Source organism: Teleopsis dalmanni, chromosome 1, assembly GCF_002237135.1.
Source record: "Teleopsis dalmanni isolate 2A chromosome 1, ASM223713v2, whole genome shotgun sequence".
In the NCBI taxonomy this organism is placed as follows: domain Eukaryota; kingdom Metazoa; phylum Arthropoda; class Insecta; order Diptera; family Diopsidae; genus Teleopsis; species Teleopsis dalmanni.
Genome location: NC_051846.1, coordinates 166,680,739 through 166,703,342, shown reverse-complemented (window position 1 = coordinate 166,703,342; position 22,604 = coordinate 166,680,739). Strand labels below are relative to the sequence as shown.

The window sequence follows — 22,604 nt, the reverse complement described above, 5'->3', positions numbered from 1 at the left end:
TATTTCCAGAATCTTAAAGAAACAAATTAAAAAGTTATATTCGACAGAAGTGCTATTACTACCAGATCAGACCTACAGAGGATAACCTACTATTAACCTACGGTTAATAGCATTTCTATGAAACCTAACTTTACTATTTTTTTAAATAAAACTTTTAGTATTCTATATCCACTTATGAATAAATATTGATTCCCTTGCAATTTTAATATTATTAATAATTTAAATTTAAGACCTTGATAGGTTCAAAATTTATTTTATGCAAATTATATAATATGCATTGCAGAATTATTGTATATAAATCGTACTAGAGTGAGTGGATCGATTAACATGCCTATTTATATAAAAAAAAGAGTTGAACAATGGTAAAAAAATAACATTTTTATATCTAAAAACTGTCTTCTTATAATAGACTAAAACTGTCTTTCCACTAGACTAATCTTATATACAACATACGCTCTATGCAACAAAAGAGTGCGTACATTCCTGTCATCGGCTCAAATCAGCGAGTTCCTAGAAGCCAGCTTTAGAGAAATGCAATATTTTTATTAGAAGAGATCTTTGAAACAGATATATAAATGAGATTGAAACGTATTGGCTGTATTTATCATCAAAGTCTATAATACTAAAAATATTATTGTTATATAAATTTAAATATTTAAATACATAATGTTATATTATTTATTTTCCTTAATTATGTGAGCTTTTTTATATGCATTTATTATTATATATCTTTTGTTTCAGTAAAAAAAAAGAATGAATTTCATAATTTAAAATTCATATCAATCCATACTGGTTTTACTTGAAATTTAAAGAATTTTGCGAGATGGTTGTCATGGACTCTAATAACAACATTTTTTCTATTTGGAAGAGTTTATATTCACAGACAACAAGTGTTTGATGATCTATAGCTGCTGATATTGGTTATTAATATCGATCAGACCGTAGTAATTGCCAACGAATTTCATTAAGATTTAAAAACAAACAAAACAAATATTGTACAGGACTATACATTATATTATTTGGACCTCGAGTTATAGGGAGGATTACTGTATATAATATCTTCGATGAATGTTATGTTTGACTTACAAAATAGTGCTGCCAAATAAAGACCATTACATCGATAACTTCTTCAATTATAATAAAAAGTGTGTTAGACTGACTATATGTCGTTTTTTATCAGATGAAGAAAAAACATTTAATAGTTAGCAAGTAAAAGTTAGTAACTTTAAGATATCCAGTCAAATACTAGTAAACAACACAGACAGTATTATTATGTTGAGTAAACAATTTAGGATATGGTTTTATTTGTTCAAAGGACACTTCAGATCCTATTAAGTAATCAGTTAGCTTTCAAAAAAGACTTTTGAAGTCCGTCCATACTTCGAAATGTATATGTCAATAACACACCAAACTTAATAATCAATTTCATGTGATATGGTGTTGAAATATATTGCTAGGTTTTGAATTGATCAAAACCTAGCAATATTTGGGAACTATTTCAATAAAGAAAAGGAGGAACAAATTGCTTTGTGTCCGTTGCATTTGGTTAAGATATGAGTAATTATAAAACCGAGTTGAGTTATTTAAACAAATACATTATCCAACTGAATTAAAACTTATCAATTATATTAAGAAATAAATATCTAATAGTAGTATTCACTTTTATCTATTCGTAATATAATTCAGAAAATTAGGAAAGAAAAAAACTTGATGTTTACAAACCATTTAGTCAAATGACTAGTAAAATTTTTTTGAAACAATTAATTTCGAGAGTGCTAGATATCAACAATTATTGGATTAAATTTTATATACGGAATAATTAGAAATAATGTGCTAGTTAACAATAAAAACAATAAACAAATAAGATTACAATATATATAGGCATTTTATTAAAATCAAACTGTTCTCATATGTTTTCAAATGAAAAATTTTAAAATATATTTTTCATAGTCCGAAAATTTTACTCTTAGTTTAATTAAAACATTATTTGTAAAATAATTGTAACCCATATTTGGAAATTTTTAACCGCTACCGCCTTTACCACCTTTGCCGCCAAACCCGAAACCACCATTTCCTCCAGCACCTCCATAACCACCATCAGGACCATATCCACCATAGCCATATCCACCATCTGGACTACCTCCGCCTCCTCCACCTCCACCATAAAAACCGCCGTCTCCACCCCTTCCACCATATGGACCACCACCATCACCGCCTCTAACACTATTACCACCCCTACCTCCATATGGTCCACCACCATCTCCACCTCTACCACCATATGGTCCACCACCATCTCCTCCTCTACCACCATACGGTCCGCCACCACCTCCTCCACCGCCGTAAGGACCACCTGGTGCTCCAGGTGCTCCAAATGGTCCACCACCTCCTCCTCCTCCACCTCCATGTATACCACCATCACCACCTCTGCCCCCACCAGGGTAGCCGCCACCACCACCTCCTCCAAATGGTCCTCCGCCACCGCCACCATTTGAACCACCACCGCCACCATATGGACCACCACCCCCGCCGAATGGGCCACCTCCTCCACCGCCACCACCTATACCACCGCCTCCACCTCCGCCACCACCGCCAGCACAGCTGCTCTGCTCAACGCAGCATAATATTATACTGCAACCGAGTAATGCAAACGCAAAGAAAAGTTTCATCTTTAATATTTTAACTGTAACAATTTATTATTAAATCTGCTCTTTTATACACGTTTATTGATTTGCAAATATCAAAGTATTCTCGCATTCTATATTCACATATAGTTGACTATTTTTTAAAAATTGCACATATGTTCGGTATATTCGACTATTACTGGACACTACAGGAATAAAAAATTACATTTTATACAATAATGATATGTTGCAAAGACTTGTATTTATTTCTGTTATAGATTATATATTTCAAATGAGTTGAGCACTGACGTCTTGAGTGCTTGTTTGAGTAATGCCTGAATCGTGTAATACCACTTCTTAATCGTTATTAGTTCAATTTCTTAGCGAATGTTATATACAATTATGGGTGCGTTAATGAAAAAAAAAAAAAAACTACTATTTTATCAAGGCAATACACCGTTTTACAGGTTGTTGGTTACATTGGCAAAACTGAAAAAACTGTACTTCAAAATACTTTCCTATACACAATATTCGCCAGCTGTAGTCCCTAGACCCTAGAATACACCAGCTGTTCACAGACCTTAAAAAATGCGTCAAGAGAAATGATATTTGTCCAATGTTGAAGTCATCACCGAAACAAACGCATATTTTGAGACCAAAGATAAATCTTTCTACAAACGACGTACCCAAATGTTAGAGAAGCGTTAGAATGATTGTATTAATCAATGATTGCTCTTGAAGAAAACCATGTTGATAATTAAAATTCAGTTTTACCAAAGAAAAATTGTGTTTTTATAACTACGTCGAACTTTTTTTCTGATATAATATATTAATAAACTTTTATTTAATTTTGTACGCTTACGAATTAATACTGTTAGAAATTAGTACATCCAGAAATTTAACCCCGTTAGTACATTTTTACTTTTAAAAACCTTTAGAAACCGTTTAAAAACCGTTAAAAATAAATATAGTTTGGAAATGAAAACTGCACCAAAAATGAGTGGTAAAAGTCAGTAGAAAACATTATCTTCATTGTAGATTAATTAATAAGTATAAATATTCAAGAAATATAATTCATACATTGTAAAATTAAAACTTATTATATCCAGACAAATGAAACTCTTAAGTAGCCGCCATCCATAAACTCCATCAAACCCAATAGACGAGAAACATAATCAACACCATCACTTCACCGCCGGAGTTATAAAAGCACACCTACGCCCCATGTTAAGTTAATGGAATATGTGTTTTATTTAAAATCAATATAATAGAAATTATATTTTTCTTTTAAATTAAAGTATTTTTTATTATTAGATAGGTTTTGAATAGTACTGAATTGCAACAATAAAAAATTGTTTACATTTTAAATAAATCATCAGGATCAGGATGAATTAGTATTAATTAAATCTATATCGGAACGCCATGCTCTTGATTCTGTTATCTATATTGCTATATTGGAATAGTGCAATATAGACTACGCAATCAAGAACATGACGTTTAGATATAGATTTTATTAATATTAATTTATGTTAGATCCTAATCCTGATGATGACTCTCAAGCAGAGTCAAAATATAGAATATATAAAAAATTTTTAAACAAACGTTTAAATTTAATTTTAACAGAAAGTGACATATAGCCGAATATAAAATATATAACAAACATTATTAAAAAAATCAGGTCGGAAAATAAATTCAAAATTTAACATTTTAAATATATATTTTTTAATATAGATCACTATCTGCCAGTGTCTTCCACTATTAAATATATTAAAATTGAATATTATTTAATTTATATTTATATTTTTAAAATGTAAATTGCTTATCTAACCTTTAGTACTTTGTTTCACATTTCTAGAATTCCAAGTAAATGAAGGAGCATCACAGATGAGGTAATGAATTTGCTTACCTAATTAACTACTTGGGAAATTCTGAAATGATAATAAAAAAAATTTATTAATAAAATATTCAAACCCTATCATAGAGTTCGAATAGACAGACATAGATCATTGCTGTATATATTTAAAAGTAAAAATATTTATACAAACTTGAGTTATATGAATTGTAAGATTATCTACAATTATTGCATATTCTAATCACATATTCTAATACGAGTGTTATTGAAAGTTCAGAATTACTATCGCATACATCAACAGAACTGCAAAAACAACTTACAGCACCTAAACCTTATGAAATATTGACTGTGAAATATTTATAAAATTTATAGTAATTCGAGTCAAACAAAATGCAATCTAAAATGAATTAATAGAAGTCATTTTTATGCTGTTATCTCAATGTTAACTTCATTTAGTGCATGTTTGGAAGTATATTGCTAAGGCAAGGCCTCATTAAATGGAAATGGTAGTATAAAATATAGAAAAAAGTTAACGTCCCATGCAGAAAATGCAGAATTATATCGAGATACTCAATTTAACATTATCCATTTTTCTGATATTTATTGACAATTACACATCGCTTACTGAATCCAAAAACTAACTAGTACTCTTTCACTGTAGTCTTTTAGATTAATTTTATGCCAGCTAAAGAGTTCTGCAGGGATCAAAAGAAATATGACAGTATAATAGAACAACTATACGATTTATATATCAAATATCTCCAGGCAACTGTTCTCACAAAAAATATATGGATATAACATAGCACTGTGGTAATGAAATACACCTTTTCTTTTTATCAATTATAACATCCTTTTTTTAAATTTCTCACTGTATTCGCAAAAAATTAGCTACCAATTAAGATTTAAATTAATCGCGAAATCACGCTTTTGTAGCTCATAATGAATGGCAACCCTAAGGTCCCACCAAACATACATCATCCCATTTGTTATCAATATCAGCTTAATCACAATCCGTAAACCTTCGTCTTTTTTTTATGAAGACCACTCCCATACAAGATTATCATATGTAATTCAATGTTCCTTTCCTGTCGTCATATAGCACTACCGGCCGCATTAAATTTATTAGAATGGTTTGATTTGTTTAATGAAAATACTTTACTAGAATTTACTAGAAATTTAAAAGAAATGATGTTCGTATGTCATAATAAGTTTTCTACACTCACACCTTATATCTGAATAAACACGACTTGAATGACACATCTAAAACCTGCAAATTATTTTAGTTCTGATCTGAGACTATTAGAACCTGCTATCAATTATTTATTCGTCAAAGAAAACATATTTTGCAGATGCAAAATAAACTTAAGCTTATGAAAAACGCCGAATATTTTTTATTCAATCCATCATCTTTACTCTAAATGAATTTAAGCCAAAAATTATGCATCATCACTATCTTTAATATATTTATTATATAAAATTATCTTTTTTATCTTTTTATAATAAAAATAATATATTAAATAAAGAAAAATAAAATTAAATAGACTTTACACCCTACGCACATGAATCTATCAAAGATAATAATGAAAGTAAATATTAACTGTGTACATGTGGACAATCAAATTTTGGCCATATGTAGATGCATGACACTTCAGAGATAACATTATTTTATCAAATATATTTTGAGACTAATTGTGTGCCTAATGAAACTTATTTCAAGTGTTTATATACACTTACGTATAACTAATATGTATACATATATTTAGTTTGCTTATTTAAGGAAACTATTTATAATAGGAAACACCCAACTACTCAGGAAGAACTATTTTTGTACCATCTATAGATAATACACAGTTGCTCAAAATCAAACTTATTTGTACCAAACAAAGGAATTCACAAAGTAACCTTCATATATACTCGATAACTTATAAAACATAACGTATCAAACAACACATTTGTTTGGGGACCAATTATTGTAGTACGGACGTCTAAACTCAAGCCCATAAATATAAGAATCGACAACAAATTTTATTTATAGCAAGTGTCAAGCTCAACATTTGTATCTAGACATCAATGGTCCGCACTTTCTTTCATTGATAATTTTTTGTTATTATTTGTGATTTCCATATGTTAGTCGAATATTAAATAATTTATCTATAAAACGAAATCAGGAATTTTGAATTAAATCTTATCTCAACAAAAGCCAAATCTTATCATTTCAGCATTTTTCCAAAGTTTTTGCAAAATATATTAACGCAAATACTAATCACTTTATTGGTAACATTTAATCCGTCTAAAGCACAGTTGTGTTAAGTCCGCCGGTAGAAGAGAACGTTTAATCGCCTTAACGCGCTGCTTTGCAATATTCATAGTTAAAAATGTATCTCATTGCCACAGTCTTTACCGCACTTGGTATATTTGTCGCGTTAGCGGGTTTAATCATTGTAATACTGCGACAAAAATCACGTTTGATATTTGGCATATATCCACGTAAAGGATTATTCTATCATTTTAAATATAGAATAGCACTTCTGGTACTTAAGTATTTACGTCAAAAATTTTATTATAAGAACGAAGAGAAATACAATACACCTAACTTTTTGGAGAAATTAGATAAACCACAGTCACTTTCCGATAATCCAAAAAGTTATGATGTCGTCTCGTTTATGGGTGCAAATGTAAAAGGTGAGAAACTGATGATTACAATGGAACGTCGACGTCGTGGAGTTTTGAAAGCATGCATTTATATTTGGCTACCAGGAAAGGGTTTGCTATGTTCACCAAACTTGCCCGATATGGTTTACTTTACCACAGACGGTCAAAAAGATAATGTAGAGTTTCGTGGTAGCGGTTTACATATTTATCCAGAACAGTGCATGCGTGTCTGGCGGGTCTGCTATGAAGGTGAACTAAAACAAGTCGATGCTAAGGAACTTTTGAAGGTGAAATTGAATTTGAAATTCTCATCAAGTTCAGCACATTTTGATTACAACAGAGACTTAAGCGCTTCAGTAATAGCGGATTCCGTTGCACGTGAAGCTTGGAACGATGCATTTTTCAATATGTTAAGAACGGTTGATCAACATTTAGAGAAACGTATGCATTACGAACAAAATGGCACTATTGAAGGTGAAATTTCATTAAACGAACAGAAACTTAATTTACAAATGAAAGGTTTTCGTGATCATTCCTTTGGCACTGAACGTTGTCTTTCCACTATTAATCGCTATGTGTACTTTGCGCTGTTCCTGGAAGATGGTACTAATATGGTTATTGGTAATCTCAGTCAGCCTTCATTCTTTCTTTCATCCTTAAAAGTGGGTTATGTTTGTGATAAAGAAGGAGTTTACAATCCTATCACTAGCTGTAACTTTGAGTTATACACTTATGGTGAGAAGGGCACACCACCTCAGCATCAAAACTTTATTGTACATACCGCAGAGCATAAATACTTTGTACAAATCAAAGAGGAGGAGACTGCAGTGCGTTATAATGGCGGAGACTGGGAATCAAAAGTTTTTAATCAATTTATTTCTTGTTCAGTTAACGGTATACAAGGACATGGACTTACTGAGTACCTTTACCGCAATACTAGTGGTCGTCCAAGATCTATTAGTTGCAATGATCCAGAATGGTATCAGAAAGCACGTCAATATGAACGTGGTCTGAGTACTGGCGAATACAACGATGACAACGAAGTTTTTATATTTTAAGTCTTTTTCATATAGAGAAATAATTTTATTAAAATATTGACTGAATAGTGTTTTTAGATATTTAGGTCTAAGTTTTTTATTAAATATAGAAATATCAAATAAATATATATTCTAAACAAACATAAAATATTGTGATTTAAATACAACCTGTTTAAAATGATTATATTTAATTACTAATTAAATGGTTTCAAAGTAAGTTGTATACCAAATTCTGTAGATTTATTTCTAATTTCTTATTAGAATATCAAAAATAATTGTATAAAAGTAAATACTTCTAATGTTAAAAAAATATCCTAGTTTGGCTTACAAATATACATATTAAATAGTGTGAAATTCATAGGCCAGGTGGAACTAGCATCTAACAAAAATAATTCTTCTTGTTATGTTGAAGTCAAATGCATAAGCTCCATGGGTTATACCATGGGTTATGTTTTGCACTGACAATATTAGAAAGATCTTCCTAAAATTAATTTGTTTGATTTTATTATTCACATTATTATAAATAACTTCTATAAAAAAATATTGAAGAATCTAATCTACATTAACCATAGCAATAAATTCTTTTTAAAAAATAATATGAAGTGTCTACATATGTTTGAAATTAAATTTAGAACTTATTTAAATCTACTTGAATTCAATAATTTCTAATCTCCCAACTGATAAATTTAGGAAAATGCTGATACCTCACATAAAGACTACCTATGCAAGATTGAAAATCTAACCACTTTCATTAGAGTAATTAATCATATAACCTGTGAACTACAAAATTCTTCTTCATCCCTCTTTCCCATACAGTTGGTATTATTTACAGGTTATAATGATTGCCTCATACGGCTTATAATAAGAATCACTACAGAGACACTTGCTAGAAAAGTGAAAACAGAGAAAAAATTAGAATGAATTTTAACTTTAGAATATATATGTGACTGGTGTTCTGAGAGTTGGTGGTCTGAGTTCTATCTTGAAGAATATGAAGATCACAATTTATGAAACCTTGTCGATTATTTTATCAATCTCTGATAGTATAATTTATTCGTTAGGTCTACAGTGTTTGTCTAAGAAACAAAAAAAAAAATTCATATTGAATACGCTATTTAATGTGGAGTCCAAAAAAGAAATAGGCTTTATTTTATGGAATATAGAAATAAATACAGAAATAAGTTATGAAAGAATTTTTAAAAATTCTAACTTAATAAAGTTTCCTAAAAATCGATTAATTAAACAATTTCCAATAAAATCATGTTTAAAGATCAATTATTTCTAACCACATGAAAATGGTTAAGCATTATTTTTATAACTCTTATTATTATTATTATTTTTTTTGTTATTAATATTATATTATTATTATTAATATTATTATTTTTTTGTTATTAACTCACACAGATTTGTCGCCTGTTATGATGCCAAAGGGCAATTTACCTCAGTCTGCTGAACTACATCTAAAATCTCATCCGGTTTTAATAATAGACGTTCATAATTTTTTCAAATTAACTGTGCTCAACTTAATTAAAGTATGTTTAATAAGCAAAAATCGGGTATATCATGTTATCTTTTTAAGAAAATTGTTTTTGAGATATTAAGAGTCTTGTGACTGAACTTGACTGAGTCAAGTTTTATTTCACAACGTAAACTTCAATCAAAATTAAAAATTGATTTTCAAATTCTCCATTTTTCATGACCTGAACATCACCGGCTTTGCAGATGTACCGTTCTGATTAAAAACATTCTCTCAAACCAGCAAAGCTGGTTGAAATGACATCTATGTTATGTATCCACAAGTCAAAATACTGATTTGAAACTAACATATCTTCTTGTTATTCGTGAAGATCCTATTTAGTGGTATCTGAGGCATAAACATCTGAATAAATTCTATTTCGATTTGTTAGAGAAAATAACAAGAATGATATTCCTGGTTTCGTTATCTCTCTTCCTATGCAATTCAATTTATAAATCAATGTTCTTATCAATGGCTATTTGTATTTAATAATGCAACCTGTAATCTGGTTGTAAATAATTTACAGTCAATTTTTTCAAACAAAATTAGCGGAATAAAAACAACACTAATTCAATTAAGGAAACCTGCAGTTCTCCTTCAGCTACATCTAGTTACACACACAACCCTGGAATAAATCTTAATTCCAGGAATTATACATATACGTTTTTCTAGAACAAACGACTCTATAACACATAAATAGGTACTATTTGAGACTAATATATCATCTTCCTTGGACAAGTACAAGTTTCATCATCTTAATGAACAAGTACATGAATACCGACTGCAAGATAAGAGACCATAAGAAATATTTAATAAACTATAGACTTTATTATACCGGCTGTTGAAAAAAAATTTTAAAAATAAAAGATAATACAAGAAGAAATTATTTAATCATGGATAATGCAATATTTTGTATTATTGCATTTTATGAACATTAGACGAAAGTTGTTAGTTCTTATCTGTTAAGTAATCTGAAATCGAAGATTAGATTGAGCAGGTGTTTGTCTCGACGTTTTATATTAGTTTAGAATTAAATAAATATTATAAGATTTTATTTTAGTAAATAATTGCATACATATAAATATTAAGATAATTTTTTAAAACAAATTGATTTTTAAAATTTGATAATATTGAAAAAATTATGAGACCCGGTGAACATAAGATATATGCGATTAATATTTTCCAAGTCTATAGGAATTTGATAGTCAAATGGCATTGTAGTACTAAATTTTTGTTCATTATTTTAAACGTTTTCTTTACAGCATTACCTTACACCTATTTAAAGATATCTAGTTAAATTTATTTTGGCCTTAAGAAAGTATCGAAAAGTTTTAAAATAAACAAGATTGCTATTACTATTATTTTAACAGATCATCATATAGAATTAAGTTGGAGTCGCATAAAATAATAGACATTTGAATTGAAAGCTTTACAATTAATAGATTCAAGTAAGAAATTTTCGAGTAATGTTCCTTCTTTGGATAAATATCTTAAAAGCTCAATGGACATCCAAGCTGCATTCGTCGAAGTAACCGTCAATGACATCGATTATAAACGTGAACTTGCAGCCATTCACACTAAATGCAGTATGCTCGTCAAGATCAGAAAGAACGACGACTTGCCCATGCAGCAAGAACTGTCCTGTCACTTATAAATATGTCAATTTCTAGTGTATTCTAGTCGCCCTACCTTTATGATGTCGCCGATCTGTTCTTCTGCCCAACCGCACACACAAACCAAATTGACCTTTGGATCCATCCCTTAGAAGTGGCTAGATTTCTCCGTCTTGAACCCAATTAACTTCAATTTAAATCTCATCCATTCCTAATTGGACCCTCACTCCATAATAATCGTCTCACCATTACCCATCCATATATTCGGGTTACAACAACAACATGTTATTTTAAGAAACAAACCTCTGTATTATTTCAATAAAAGGTTAGGTTACGTTATGCTGGCAGCCCAAGAAGGCCACGCGTAGCTCATTGAGTACCATTACGTTACCAGATCAGAGTCTTATTTCTAGCGATAGTATGCCTCACTCAGTATGATAGTATGCGCGTGTTATTAGCGAATTGTGTTAACAGTTCAACAGCAACCTTAGGCATGTGCTTCAGTTCTGCAATACTGACAGCCGCCAAGTATTTTTCTCGAATTCTCGAGAGAGCCGAACAATTACATAGCAGATTTCAATAAAAAGTTAAACACATTCTATTTATGCGCTATGATAATATATACACATAAAAGCACAATTATGATTTTAACAACTTAAATACTTTATAATATCATAAACCCATAAATTTATTGAAACAGACAATTTTATTATTGAATAAAAAAATAAAAAGATCATGAAATATTGTTCTGAGTAACGCAAATTATTATTGTTAAACAATTAGAAAATTGAGTCTACAATTGCACTATAATATTTTTAAAATAATACAATACATCATTTTATCATTCAGCATAAAAAAGGAATTTATTATAATAATAGAATTTAGTTGCGCTTTAAGAAAAAATCTTATTTGATAATTACAAGTTGAGATTATATATTTAGATTAATACTTAGGTTAGGTAACAAATTCATAGTAAAATTAAATATTTAGTTATTGCTTGTAAAAACCGCAAGCTAAAAAAAAAGAAGAGTTAAGATTACAACCAGCTATATATATATATATACATGATTACACAAAATATATAAATATATATATATAACAAAAATATAAATATAAATATATATTGTGATGAATGGAAAAACCATTTACGGTGATTTGTAATATCTTTTGTTTGTGTATTACTTAAAGATAAGATTGGCATAGATTTTAATACTCATAAATATACATATATAAATTTTTATAAGGTAAAAATACTTTTGTTAGTTTTTATAGCAACGAAACTTTATGGAAAGTTGTGATTAGGGCTTCGTACACTATTTAACTTTAAAGTGTGGAAAGTACAATATATGAAATGAAAATGATTAAATGAGGATATATATCACTGAGAATAACGCAAACCCATTTGTGACTTTCACATGAGTGCGTATATTTTTTAATTAAATTAATAAATTCATATTCCAAAACTTGTATTGAGTGTATCCAATCAAAATGTATTAACTACCAAATAAAATTTATTGACTTAAAAAATGAAAAAGATTGTATGGAAGATAGTGAATGGTTCATTCTCAATCTGAACCCAGATGCAGATATTTATAATGAACATGGCGCGAAAAGTGTGGGTAAATATAATAAAGTCAATATAAATTTTATTCTAACTTACATTTAATATTCTTGCAATAATAAAATAAGTATAAATAATTATTCATAGTCTAAATAAAATATTTTCGTTTTTCGTTAGTGATAGTATATTTTTTAATCTATAAATCTGCCTTAAATTTTGGAATTTTATTTTATAATAAAATATTTTTAAGTTATTTTAAATAGTTTATATTATAAAATATAAAATATTTTTATTTATATATTATATTAGTTAAAGCGCGACTTTAGAATTTCGTAATAAATTATTTTTAAGATATCTACATTAAGACCGAAAAGTTTTCGGAAATTCTCATTTAAAATTCGCGCGCTGTATATTTTTCGATATTTTAAGTTTATGTAGTTTGGCAGCAATTACCTTAATTACTATGCCAAAAATGAGCGCGATCTGTCAGACAGTTCGTTTACGGCAGCTGTTGAAACCAGTTCACCTCAGTAGTGCGTTGCGAAAAAAACAATGGAAAAAAATATTGAACAAAGAGTTTGCATCAAATTTTGTGTTTCGAACGAAATTTCGTGTGCAGAATCGTTGCGAATGCTACAAAAGGCTTATGGGGAATCAGTTTTATCGAAAACTCAAGTTTATGAGTGGTACAAAGCCTTTCAGGACGGTCGTACGACCGTCGAAGACATTTCGCAACGCACTACTGAGGTGAACTGGTTTCAACAGCTGCCGTAAACGAACTGTCTGACAGATCGCGCTCATTTTTGGCATAGTAATTAAGGACAGGGCTGCCAAACTACATAAACTTAAAATATCGAAAAATATACAGCGCGCGAATTTTAAATGAGAATTTCCGAAAACTTTTCAGTCTTAATGTATATCAAAAGTTGGTCATAAAAAAATAAAAAAAATTATTTATTTATTTTTTTTTTTTTGAGATTTTGTTAGTCAGTGAAAGTATATTTAATAATCTGTAAATCTATTTAAATATGAATTCCACAATAAAACATTTGAAAGATTTTTTTATTTTTATAATTAAAATTTTTTTGCTAAAATTCTATCTAAAGTCATGTAACTCGACTATCACTTAAAGTGGATCTCTTTTTCTGCAATATTTTTTTAACAACGGATATTGATTTATACAAACATTTTTTTGGAATATTTGTAAGCATAAAGCCAACTTTTCTCATGCTTTTTTTTTAATAAAGGAAAGGAGTTTACTAGGTAAATGACATCATTTCATAATTCAGATAAAGTATAATATTTTTGTTGGCATAATTGTAATTATTTAGGTGCCGCAAATTGACGATGGAACGAATTGACGATGAAGTTCAGGTTATTATATTTTTCACCCCACCAAATGCCAATATAGGTTAGTTATCTAGATATCGAGCATTTATAACTCTAATAAATTTCTTATAATAATTAAACGAACAACAAATTATTGTTGTTAATTGCTTTTTGAGTAATTAATGTAAACATTTTGTAAATAAATTGCCGTTAAATGTCATGAATACTTTTTGTTTGCATAATCAATGTTTGCAAATTTCCAACTTGAAATTCTGATATCTTAAGTTATCTGATTCTAATATCCATATTTGCAGATAACATACTGGAAAAAAGATTTAAGAGTATTAAAATATACTGGAAAACCATTATCAAATTGCGACGGTTTGTAAAGGATTTTGAAGATTTTTTCATTTTATGAATTAAGTAATCTCTTATCCTATTTTATACACTTTGATAGATAACACTCTTTACATTTTTAATGGGAAATAATGGAAAAACAAAATAATTACTTAAAATAATATTCATACTAAATGCTTATCACTTTACAAAATATCTTAAAATATTACGAGAATAGTTTTCTTAAATTATATGAGAATTTTGAATATATTTTTACATATTATCTTAAATTTAACTTTATAACTTTAATATAAGTACAAAATATTAGTTGAAAATGTTTAATATACATTTAATAATAATTGATTTTAAATACAGTTGCTCTAAAATGTCCAGTGAGAAGCATTTTCGAAAAATATTTATATCTTAATTTCAAAAAGCTAATACATTGTTTTTAATATCTTATGTTAATGATATAATTACTTCATTTTCGGCATCCATTAATGAGTCCAAAAAAAAATCTGCCATTTGTTCGCTATTTTCCGTATAGACTTGCAAGTCATTATCAGATAAACTTACTAAATCTGTAGAACCATTGCTTAAAAGATCTGCTTGAATTGATTCAATAGCATTATAATGCATTGGTGGATTATCGATAACATCGACGGATAGTTCTTTGCTGTGCACATTTCGTAGGTGAGCTAATATCAAAATAATATGAAAAGAAATAATTTTAATATATTTATAATAATTAATATTAATTTGAATTAACTGCAATACTATTACAACAAAAATTGTTAAATGTATAAACACAAAAAAAATTATAATAACATACATTAATATAATCATTTAAATATCATTTAACGTTTAATAATAGTTTTGCAGCACACACACATACACACATACACTATGAATTATAAAATAATAATGAAACAATTAATCTAATACAATATAAAATGTATAATTTACTTGCTAAACGATTTCTTGTGAATAATTCGCCACAATATTCACAAGACTGCTGATGATGTACATGAAAGATATGATCTGTAAGGGCTTTTTTATTTTTCCCCATATACTTACAGCCAGTTTCAGTGCAGGGGATTGTACAATCTGAAAAACAATATACGTTTTATATTTACATTATGCTCATAAAAAAAACATTTTATAATGCATTGTTTGTTAATTTGAAATTTAAAATAAATAAAAAAATCAAAACAATTATTATTAGGCGTTTACACTGGCCAGACTTTGGCGAGCATATACCCAAAGTCTGCTTAAGCTTAAAAAATTATCTGTTGTAGTACCACGGTATTAGCGTTTAAGCATGCGTCGAATAGAATTCAGCTTACTAACGGCACGGAAAGGCATAACTCTCTCATTAGAAAAAGATTAACAAAACTTAAAATTCTATAAACTTGATTAAGTCCCTAATCTTGCTGGATGATTGTTCTATTAGGTCGGTCAGAAAAGGAACCGTGAAAATTTTAGATCTTCTCCTAGCTAAAAATAGACACTAACACATTAGGTAGACCACAGTTTGCTACTCATCCACAGAGCCACAATCTCGATAAAAGTCATTATAAGGTGACCCAGTTTTATATTATGTGTTCCTATAATGCTGTGACCACTTGACACCGATACCGATACCGTCTTAGTTGAAGCAGTTGACTGGTGTGTTTTTCGTTTAGTTTAGACAAGGTCAATCTGAAGATCTGAAAATAGAGTTCATCTTCCTAATTTTACTTGGCAATGCTCAGTTGAGTGGTGTGTTTTTTGTCTAGTTTAGACCAGGTCTGTCTGATGATCTAATTAAAGGGTTATCTGCGTAATCTTGCTTGGTAATGTTCAAATATTTTTGTTTAATTGCCAGTTTAACGCTTGCAAGTGGGACACCAATAACTGAGAAGTGTTTGTCAGGAAGTAGAGTGCTCGTCTTGGTTGTTCATATAGTTTAAATGTATATAAACTTCGATACATCGGCGATATTTATATAGATATAACTATATAACATAAAAATAAAAAATCAACTTAAAAGTTTTTTATTCAAAAATTTGCAAAAGCCTTTTAAAAAGAGAAATAAAACTAAAAAAAATGAACTCGTAACTAGTCTAAGTTAGCTTGATATATAGCTTGATTGACTGAATTAATATGTTTTTATTCAACCAAAGACCATATATATATCTAAAGTTTCATCCGAGATATTATAGGAATTATATCGTAACATAGATAGATAGATCGTAAATAAAATAGATTAGCTCGTTATATATTATAAGTGATAACTTTTTTTCCTAAGTCAACTAGACAAAGCACTACTTTTTCGTATAACACAATAATATTAGAAATAGAAATCTCCGACACCATATCTAAACACATTATTAGACAAAAAAAAAACAACTGTATATCTAGAGAATGACTGGTGGAAAAATATACCATAACCGAACAAAGGGTCTCCATTTCTAATTAGAAAGATATAATTTGATATAAACATACTTGTAATAATCAAGAAAAGTTGTTATATTACGGACCGTAACAACCAAAGAGTTAACTTCTTAAGAGATTCTTTTGAGATACTGATAGATTGGACATAGTCGTCATTTATAAAATAGATAAATTTATTAGTGCTTATGAGTTCTAATGAATAAATATGTCTATTTTAACTGAGAAAGGTAGTAGCTAGCTCATTTCAGAAGATAATAACAAGAAAGGGTGCGCGATAGCAGATAATAAATTAGATAATAAATTATAGATAAGATAAAAATAGATAAGATAATAAATTATTGATACACAAATATAATATTAAAAACATTGAATAAGAAATAAATTTTCATAATACCTAATTAAAAATGTTCAAAAAAATCAAGTTTGAACCGATCTAATTTTCAAACCTATTTATACTTGTATTGTATACTAATATATACTATACTGTATCTATATAATATATACTTTACTTATATTAGATATTAAAAAAAAAATATTTAAATGGGAAATGGAAAATCGGAAACTGAAATTGGTTTACTCTCTTTCGATATATGGTTTTTGAACTAGATATTTTTCTGAGTAGCCAATCAACACCTCGGTAAATATGAAAAATGATCTCATTTTCTATACCCGCATTTATCATTTCCCGCATTTATGCTAAATAAGTTCGAAATACCCTGTATATAATGTAAGGTCTGTGTATATTATATAAACACTGTCTGTTTAAAAAGTTTCAAACATATTTCTTAGAAGAGCAAAGCACAGCTCGCATTTCATAACCGCATATTCACAAATACATTAGTACGTGGAAGAAATGTTTTGTATGTTTATTAGTTCAATAATTACTTTCAGTTAAAGCTGGGATAATCACGAAAAGTCAATTATGAATTTTAAACAGATTAGATGAGTTAAAATGGAAATATGCGTCACTCAATCAAAGCGAGACAATAATAAGAATTAAAATCACCGCATTAACTGAAGCGTCAATTTTTTTAGTTGATTTTTTTCTATTATTACTGCTATTATAATTGTTATTATTGTGTAGATAATTTATTTCTACTATTATAAAATATGTTTTAATGTTACGAAAACAAGTGAGAAGGCAAAGCTGTTTCTAATTATTTTTTATCTTAATGAAACCATATGCAAAAATATGTTATGTTTTACTAAGAAAAACAATTGCATGATTTGTGATTATTTATAAATAACTGTCGAGTTCAAAAAACAAATGAAAGCAATACACATATCTGGAAATATTATAATAATAGTAATGCTATTCTTTGTACTTACCATTATGAAAGAGAACATGCTGATTAAGATTCTTTTTTGAAGTGAAAAATTTTCCACAAAGTTCGCATTCGTGTGGTTTTTCAAGTAAATGTGTTGCTTTCACATGCTGCTTCAATTCGCTTGCAGTCCTGCAACGTATGTTACATTGTAGACACTGGTGTGGACGTAACTGTGGATCATGTATGCTTAAATGTCTTTCCAGTTCAGATTTTACATGAAAACGCTTCGAACAATATGTACACAATAGAATTCCAGCACGATCCTCACGTCTTTTCTCTTTACGTTTCATTGGAGAATCTATACATTTGCCATTCTCATCACGTTGACGTTGCATATGATTACGTAGCTTATGAACTGATGTGTAACTGATACCACAATTTGTGCAAGTAAGAGCATTTGTATTGCTTGAGTTCAGTTTATCTGTATGGAAGTGCTGCATGTGACGATTGAGAAATGCAAGGCTAACAAAACCTAAAATGTATAAATTTATATATATTAAACTGTTAAATTATAAACAATTTTATACATTAATATAAATATAAATGTGGAGTACCTTTTTTGCAATATTCACAAGCAACTGGCATCTCTCCATGGTGTATGGAATATTTATGTTTTTTAAGTTTGTATTCACTAGTAAATGCTACAAACATATAAAAATCGAACCAATACACATTTTAGTTAATAATTGTTAGTAAAAATCTTTATTTGAATTATGCACTTACCCGAGTTGCATTCATCACAATGTTTAAGTTTGGTTTCATTCGACAGATGTAATTGTTCATGTGCTTCCATATTGGCACGACGTACAAAAGTCCGTGCACAAATACTGCAACGATATTTGTCTGATCTTTCGTGCATACGCTGATGTGCACGAAAGCGATGCAATGGTATTTGCTTGAATTTTGATCCACATACTGTACACTCCCAATCGCCTATATATGTACACATACTTTCATGTCCCTCCTTCGAGCTGCGTATACCGCGTTTACAGTATTCGCAGCTCCTTGCACCGACACGTGAAACATGCATACGTATCACATGACTATCACGTATTTTAGATGTTTTGAAAGATATTGTACAGTGCGGGCAGGTATATGGTAAATTTGGATCATGTGCATCAAAATAATGTTGAGACAATGCTTCTGAATCTTGAAATATTAAATGATCAACAGCACCTTTTTTTTGACAGTAGCAATACTGACAAGCGAAGGGATTATCACGAAGACGAGAATTTAATGAATTTTCATCTGAGTCATACATTTCAGTTTCAGATGCATCACACTCTACAAAAAAATACATATTTTGCATTTATATTTGTTATTATTATTATTGTTAACAAATATAAAAATTAAATTAACTTACCCTTATTTAAATCACAATTTATACTTGTTTCATTCTTTTTATTTAATTTGGTTGGTATTATACTGCCTTGTAGCATTTCTTCTAGATCTTCCAAATAATCATTTATCTCATTAAATGAGTTTTCCGTAGTGCTGGATTTTGTCGAACATTCCGACATAAATTGCGTTTTCTCCTCATTTATTGTCTCTTCATTATTTACGTCTGTTGCATTTAGCAGCGAAGCAACATCTATGGAATTATTATTTTCATAATTGGACTGCTCCATTGTATTACTAACAAATTCTGTACTTGGTTCAAGCAATATTTTTCCATCTAAACATGGAAAATCACTTCCGAAGACATCCATATTATTTAAAACTTGCGTTACGACTTTATCATCAACCATTTGCATGCCATTGATACCATCAGCTTCTTCGTTTGTTGTTCCAATGGTATCATAATTTATGTCGCTAGTTGTTGGAACACTATTCTGTAACAATTGTAGGCATTCAGTTGGATCGCCATTTGGAAGCATTGCACTCAAAAACTTTTTCTGTACCGCTTCACAGTCATTATAAAACGAATATATGCTAAGAAATTTCGTGAAGCAACTGTAACAAATGCACTGCGGAAGTCCATCGTTTGGTGTTATCTGTAATCAATTTTTTATTGTTTTTATTTTGTTTAAGTATTTCATCAATGCAACATAAAAAAACTACATATTTGTGAAAACATACATTTAGATTCCAATTTTTCAATTCTTTTCGTATAAATTCCAATTCTGCTTCAATGCCAACCATTGGCTCAAAAAGGTTTATATGTAATTGAGATTCAGACGCTACAAAAAATTCACCACAAATTCTACACGATAGTAATGTTGCATTTGTATCCATTTTATTTTTCACTTAAATGCATATGTTTGGATGAGAATTTCGCAACTTTTCACGAAAAACACTACCAACTATAGTCTTTGATTAGAAATGCAGTCATTATCAATCACAAAACATCTGTTTTCTGTTGATTTGAGAACAAAGTATGTTCAGTCTTTGACGGACGCTAAACAAATGCAATGCAATTCGCAATATTTGTTTTTTTTCAATGGCTATCTAACTGTTTACTGATGTGGATCATATGTTAATTGCGTTTCACTGCGCGCATATTGGCAACAACAATAAAAATTACAATAAACGACGTAATTATTATAATAAACAAAGCAGTTCGAGGTATACATTATAAAGATACGTAAATACATTTTATATCAAATTTTAGATAATGCCATTTGTGTTTGTAACATTTACCCAATAAAAAAATTAAAAGCATTGAACTTTTTCAGTAGTCATCAAACTGTTTTCTGAATGGATAGTAGTGGAATTTAGTGTATATAAAAATGTATCTAATAAGATAAAATTGAAATATTATTTCTGTTAAAAATATATTATTTATTAAATTGAATTAAAAAACTGATTTGCTTAATAGAAAAAAATAAACAAACTGTTAGTATAAATTGCATGTTATACCATTGTACACGTTGTGTGTGTGACCCGTTAAAACCCGCTTGTGAAGTCTTTTTGAAAGATATCGAACGGTACTTGGTTTTCAGACGTTAATCCGGCCGTTCTTCGAACCACCATTGTACTTAAAAAAAAATCAAAAAATAAATAAAAATGTTTCGAAAAAAATATAAAAATGTATTCAATAAAAAGAATCTGATGCATTACCTTTTTAAAATATATATTTTAACTAATATATAAAATAATGTATAAAATAATTAGCATTTTTAATTAATTAATATAATTAATATACTAATACATAATCTAAAAATAGTTATACTTAATAGAAAAAAATAAAGGGAATTAACTATTTAAATAGGATAGGCGAGTTAGGCTATGTTGATGCTAAACCAAATGGGAAATTTTGTGGGATTTTTTGCACTGCACATTTATCATAGCCATTTGATAGCCATTTATCAACACGTATCGACACATCACTACATTATCGGCACAACTTAGAATTTCCCTCATTTAGAACGCAATTTTAGCCTAACTCACACAAGTCCTAAGATTTGACAAATCTTATTATTATATTAAGGTCGTGTGCGAGTTAGGCTAAGTTGATGCTAAAGCAAATGGGAGATTTTTTGGGTTCTTTTGCATTGCACACATTTAGCCATTTATTAACACGTATCGATACATCACTACATTATCGGCACAACTTAGAATTTCCCTCATTTAGAACAACTTAGCCTAACTCGCACACGTCCTAAAATAGTATACATATGCCTCGCTAACCGGCAACCGGTCAAAATGGAAAACTTGTTTACCAGTCAGCTATATTTCCGACAATGTTTCGTTTAGCGGCCGAAAATGCTTTCTTAATTATCAAAATATAAAAGAACAAAAATTTTTAAAAATATTTTAAAATAGTATACATGAGTTACTCATAAATAAAGAAAAGTTATTAGGGACAGTAAACATTAAATAGATACGATAATAAATACGATAGTCGAATAAACGATGGACGGCGTAGGCTATCTGGCACTTTATTTACCTGTTCAAAATAACAATGGACTCTAGACCAATATAACAACCAATATTAATTCAATTTTAATTATAAGTTCTTCTAAAAAAAAACATTCTTTAATAATGGATCTTATACATATACCTATAAGATTAAATTAACTAGTAGGAAATTACAATTAACTTAGGAAATTTTAAAGTGTGAACTGCTGCAGTTTGATGATGTAGAAGACTGTCCAGAAAAGTAGAGCCAGCTATATAAAAGTATGGTTTTAACTAATACCTTAATTTCTGAAAAAATGCTTTGATAAAATTGAACTGACATCAGTGACCTAAAAATTATAGATCCCTACGCCTAGACCTTGTTAATTTATGAAGGTGAAGAGGTTCTAAGAGAACTTTATAAAAAGGTTCATAAAGTTTTAATATATATATATATATATATTCATCTATCATTACCTAATG

General features: G+C 29.1%; 3 protein-coding genes across 5 annotated transcripts; 1 reads left to right on the top strand and 2 right to left on the bottom strand.

The window, feature by feature from the left end:
* Positions 1 to 1,947: 1,947 nt before the first annotated feature.
* On the bottom strand, positions 1,948 to 2,695 carry LOC119669970 (glycine-rich cell wall structural protein 1-like). The gene has a single exon (XM_038080038.1). The coding sequence runs from the start codon at positions 2,664 to 2,666 to the stop codon at positions 2,022 to 2,024; it is 645 nt and encodes a 214-aa protein (XP_037935966.1). The 5' UTR covers positions 2,667 to 2,695; the 3' UTR covers positions 1,948 to 2,021.
* Positions 2,696 to 6,775: 4,080 nt separating this feature from the next.
* On the top strand, positions 6,776 to 8,269 carry LOC119669961. Its single transcript, XM_038080026.1, has one exon. It carries the CDS (start codon positions 6,849 to 6,851, stop codon positions 8,181 to 8,183), a length of 1,335 nt encoding a protein of 444 aa, XP_037935954.1. The 5' UTR covers positions 6,776 to 6,848; the 3' UTR covers positions 8,184 to 8,269.
* A 3,888-nt stretch (positions 8,270 to 12,157) lies between these two features.
* LOC119669975 (zinc finger protein 502-like) lies at positions 12,158 to 20,672 on the bottom strand. Of its 3 annotated transcripts, none has more exons than XM_038080042.1 (8): positions 20,361 to 20,672; positions 19,645 to 20,275; positions 19,005 to 19,565; positions 18,836 to 18,922; positions 18,283 to 18,753; positions 15,484 to 15,624; positions 14,998 to 15,215; positions 12,158 to 12,304 (listed from the first exon to the last, which is right to left on the bottom strand). In XM_038080042.1, exons 1-8 carry the CDS (start codon positions 20,514 to 20,516, stop codon positions 12,278 to 12,280), a joined length of 2,292 nt encoding a protein of 763 aa, XP_037935970.1. In that variant the 5' UTR covers positions 20,517 to 20,672; the 3' UTR covers positions 12,158 to 12,277. The 3 variants fall into 3 exon arrangements, with proteins under 3 accessions (XP_037935970.1, XP_037935971.1, XP_037935972.1); XM_038080043.1 differs by having other exon boundaries at positions 15,595 to 15,624; XM_038080044.1 differs by lacking the exon at positions 15,484 to 15,624.
* Between the last annotated feature and the right edge of the window lie 1,932 nt (positions 20,673 to 22,604).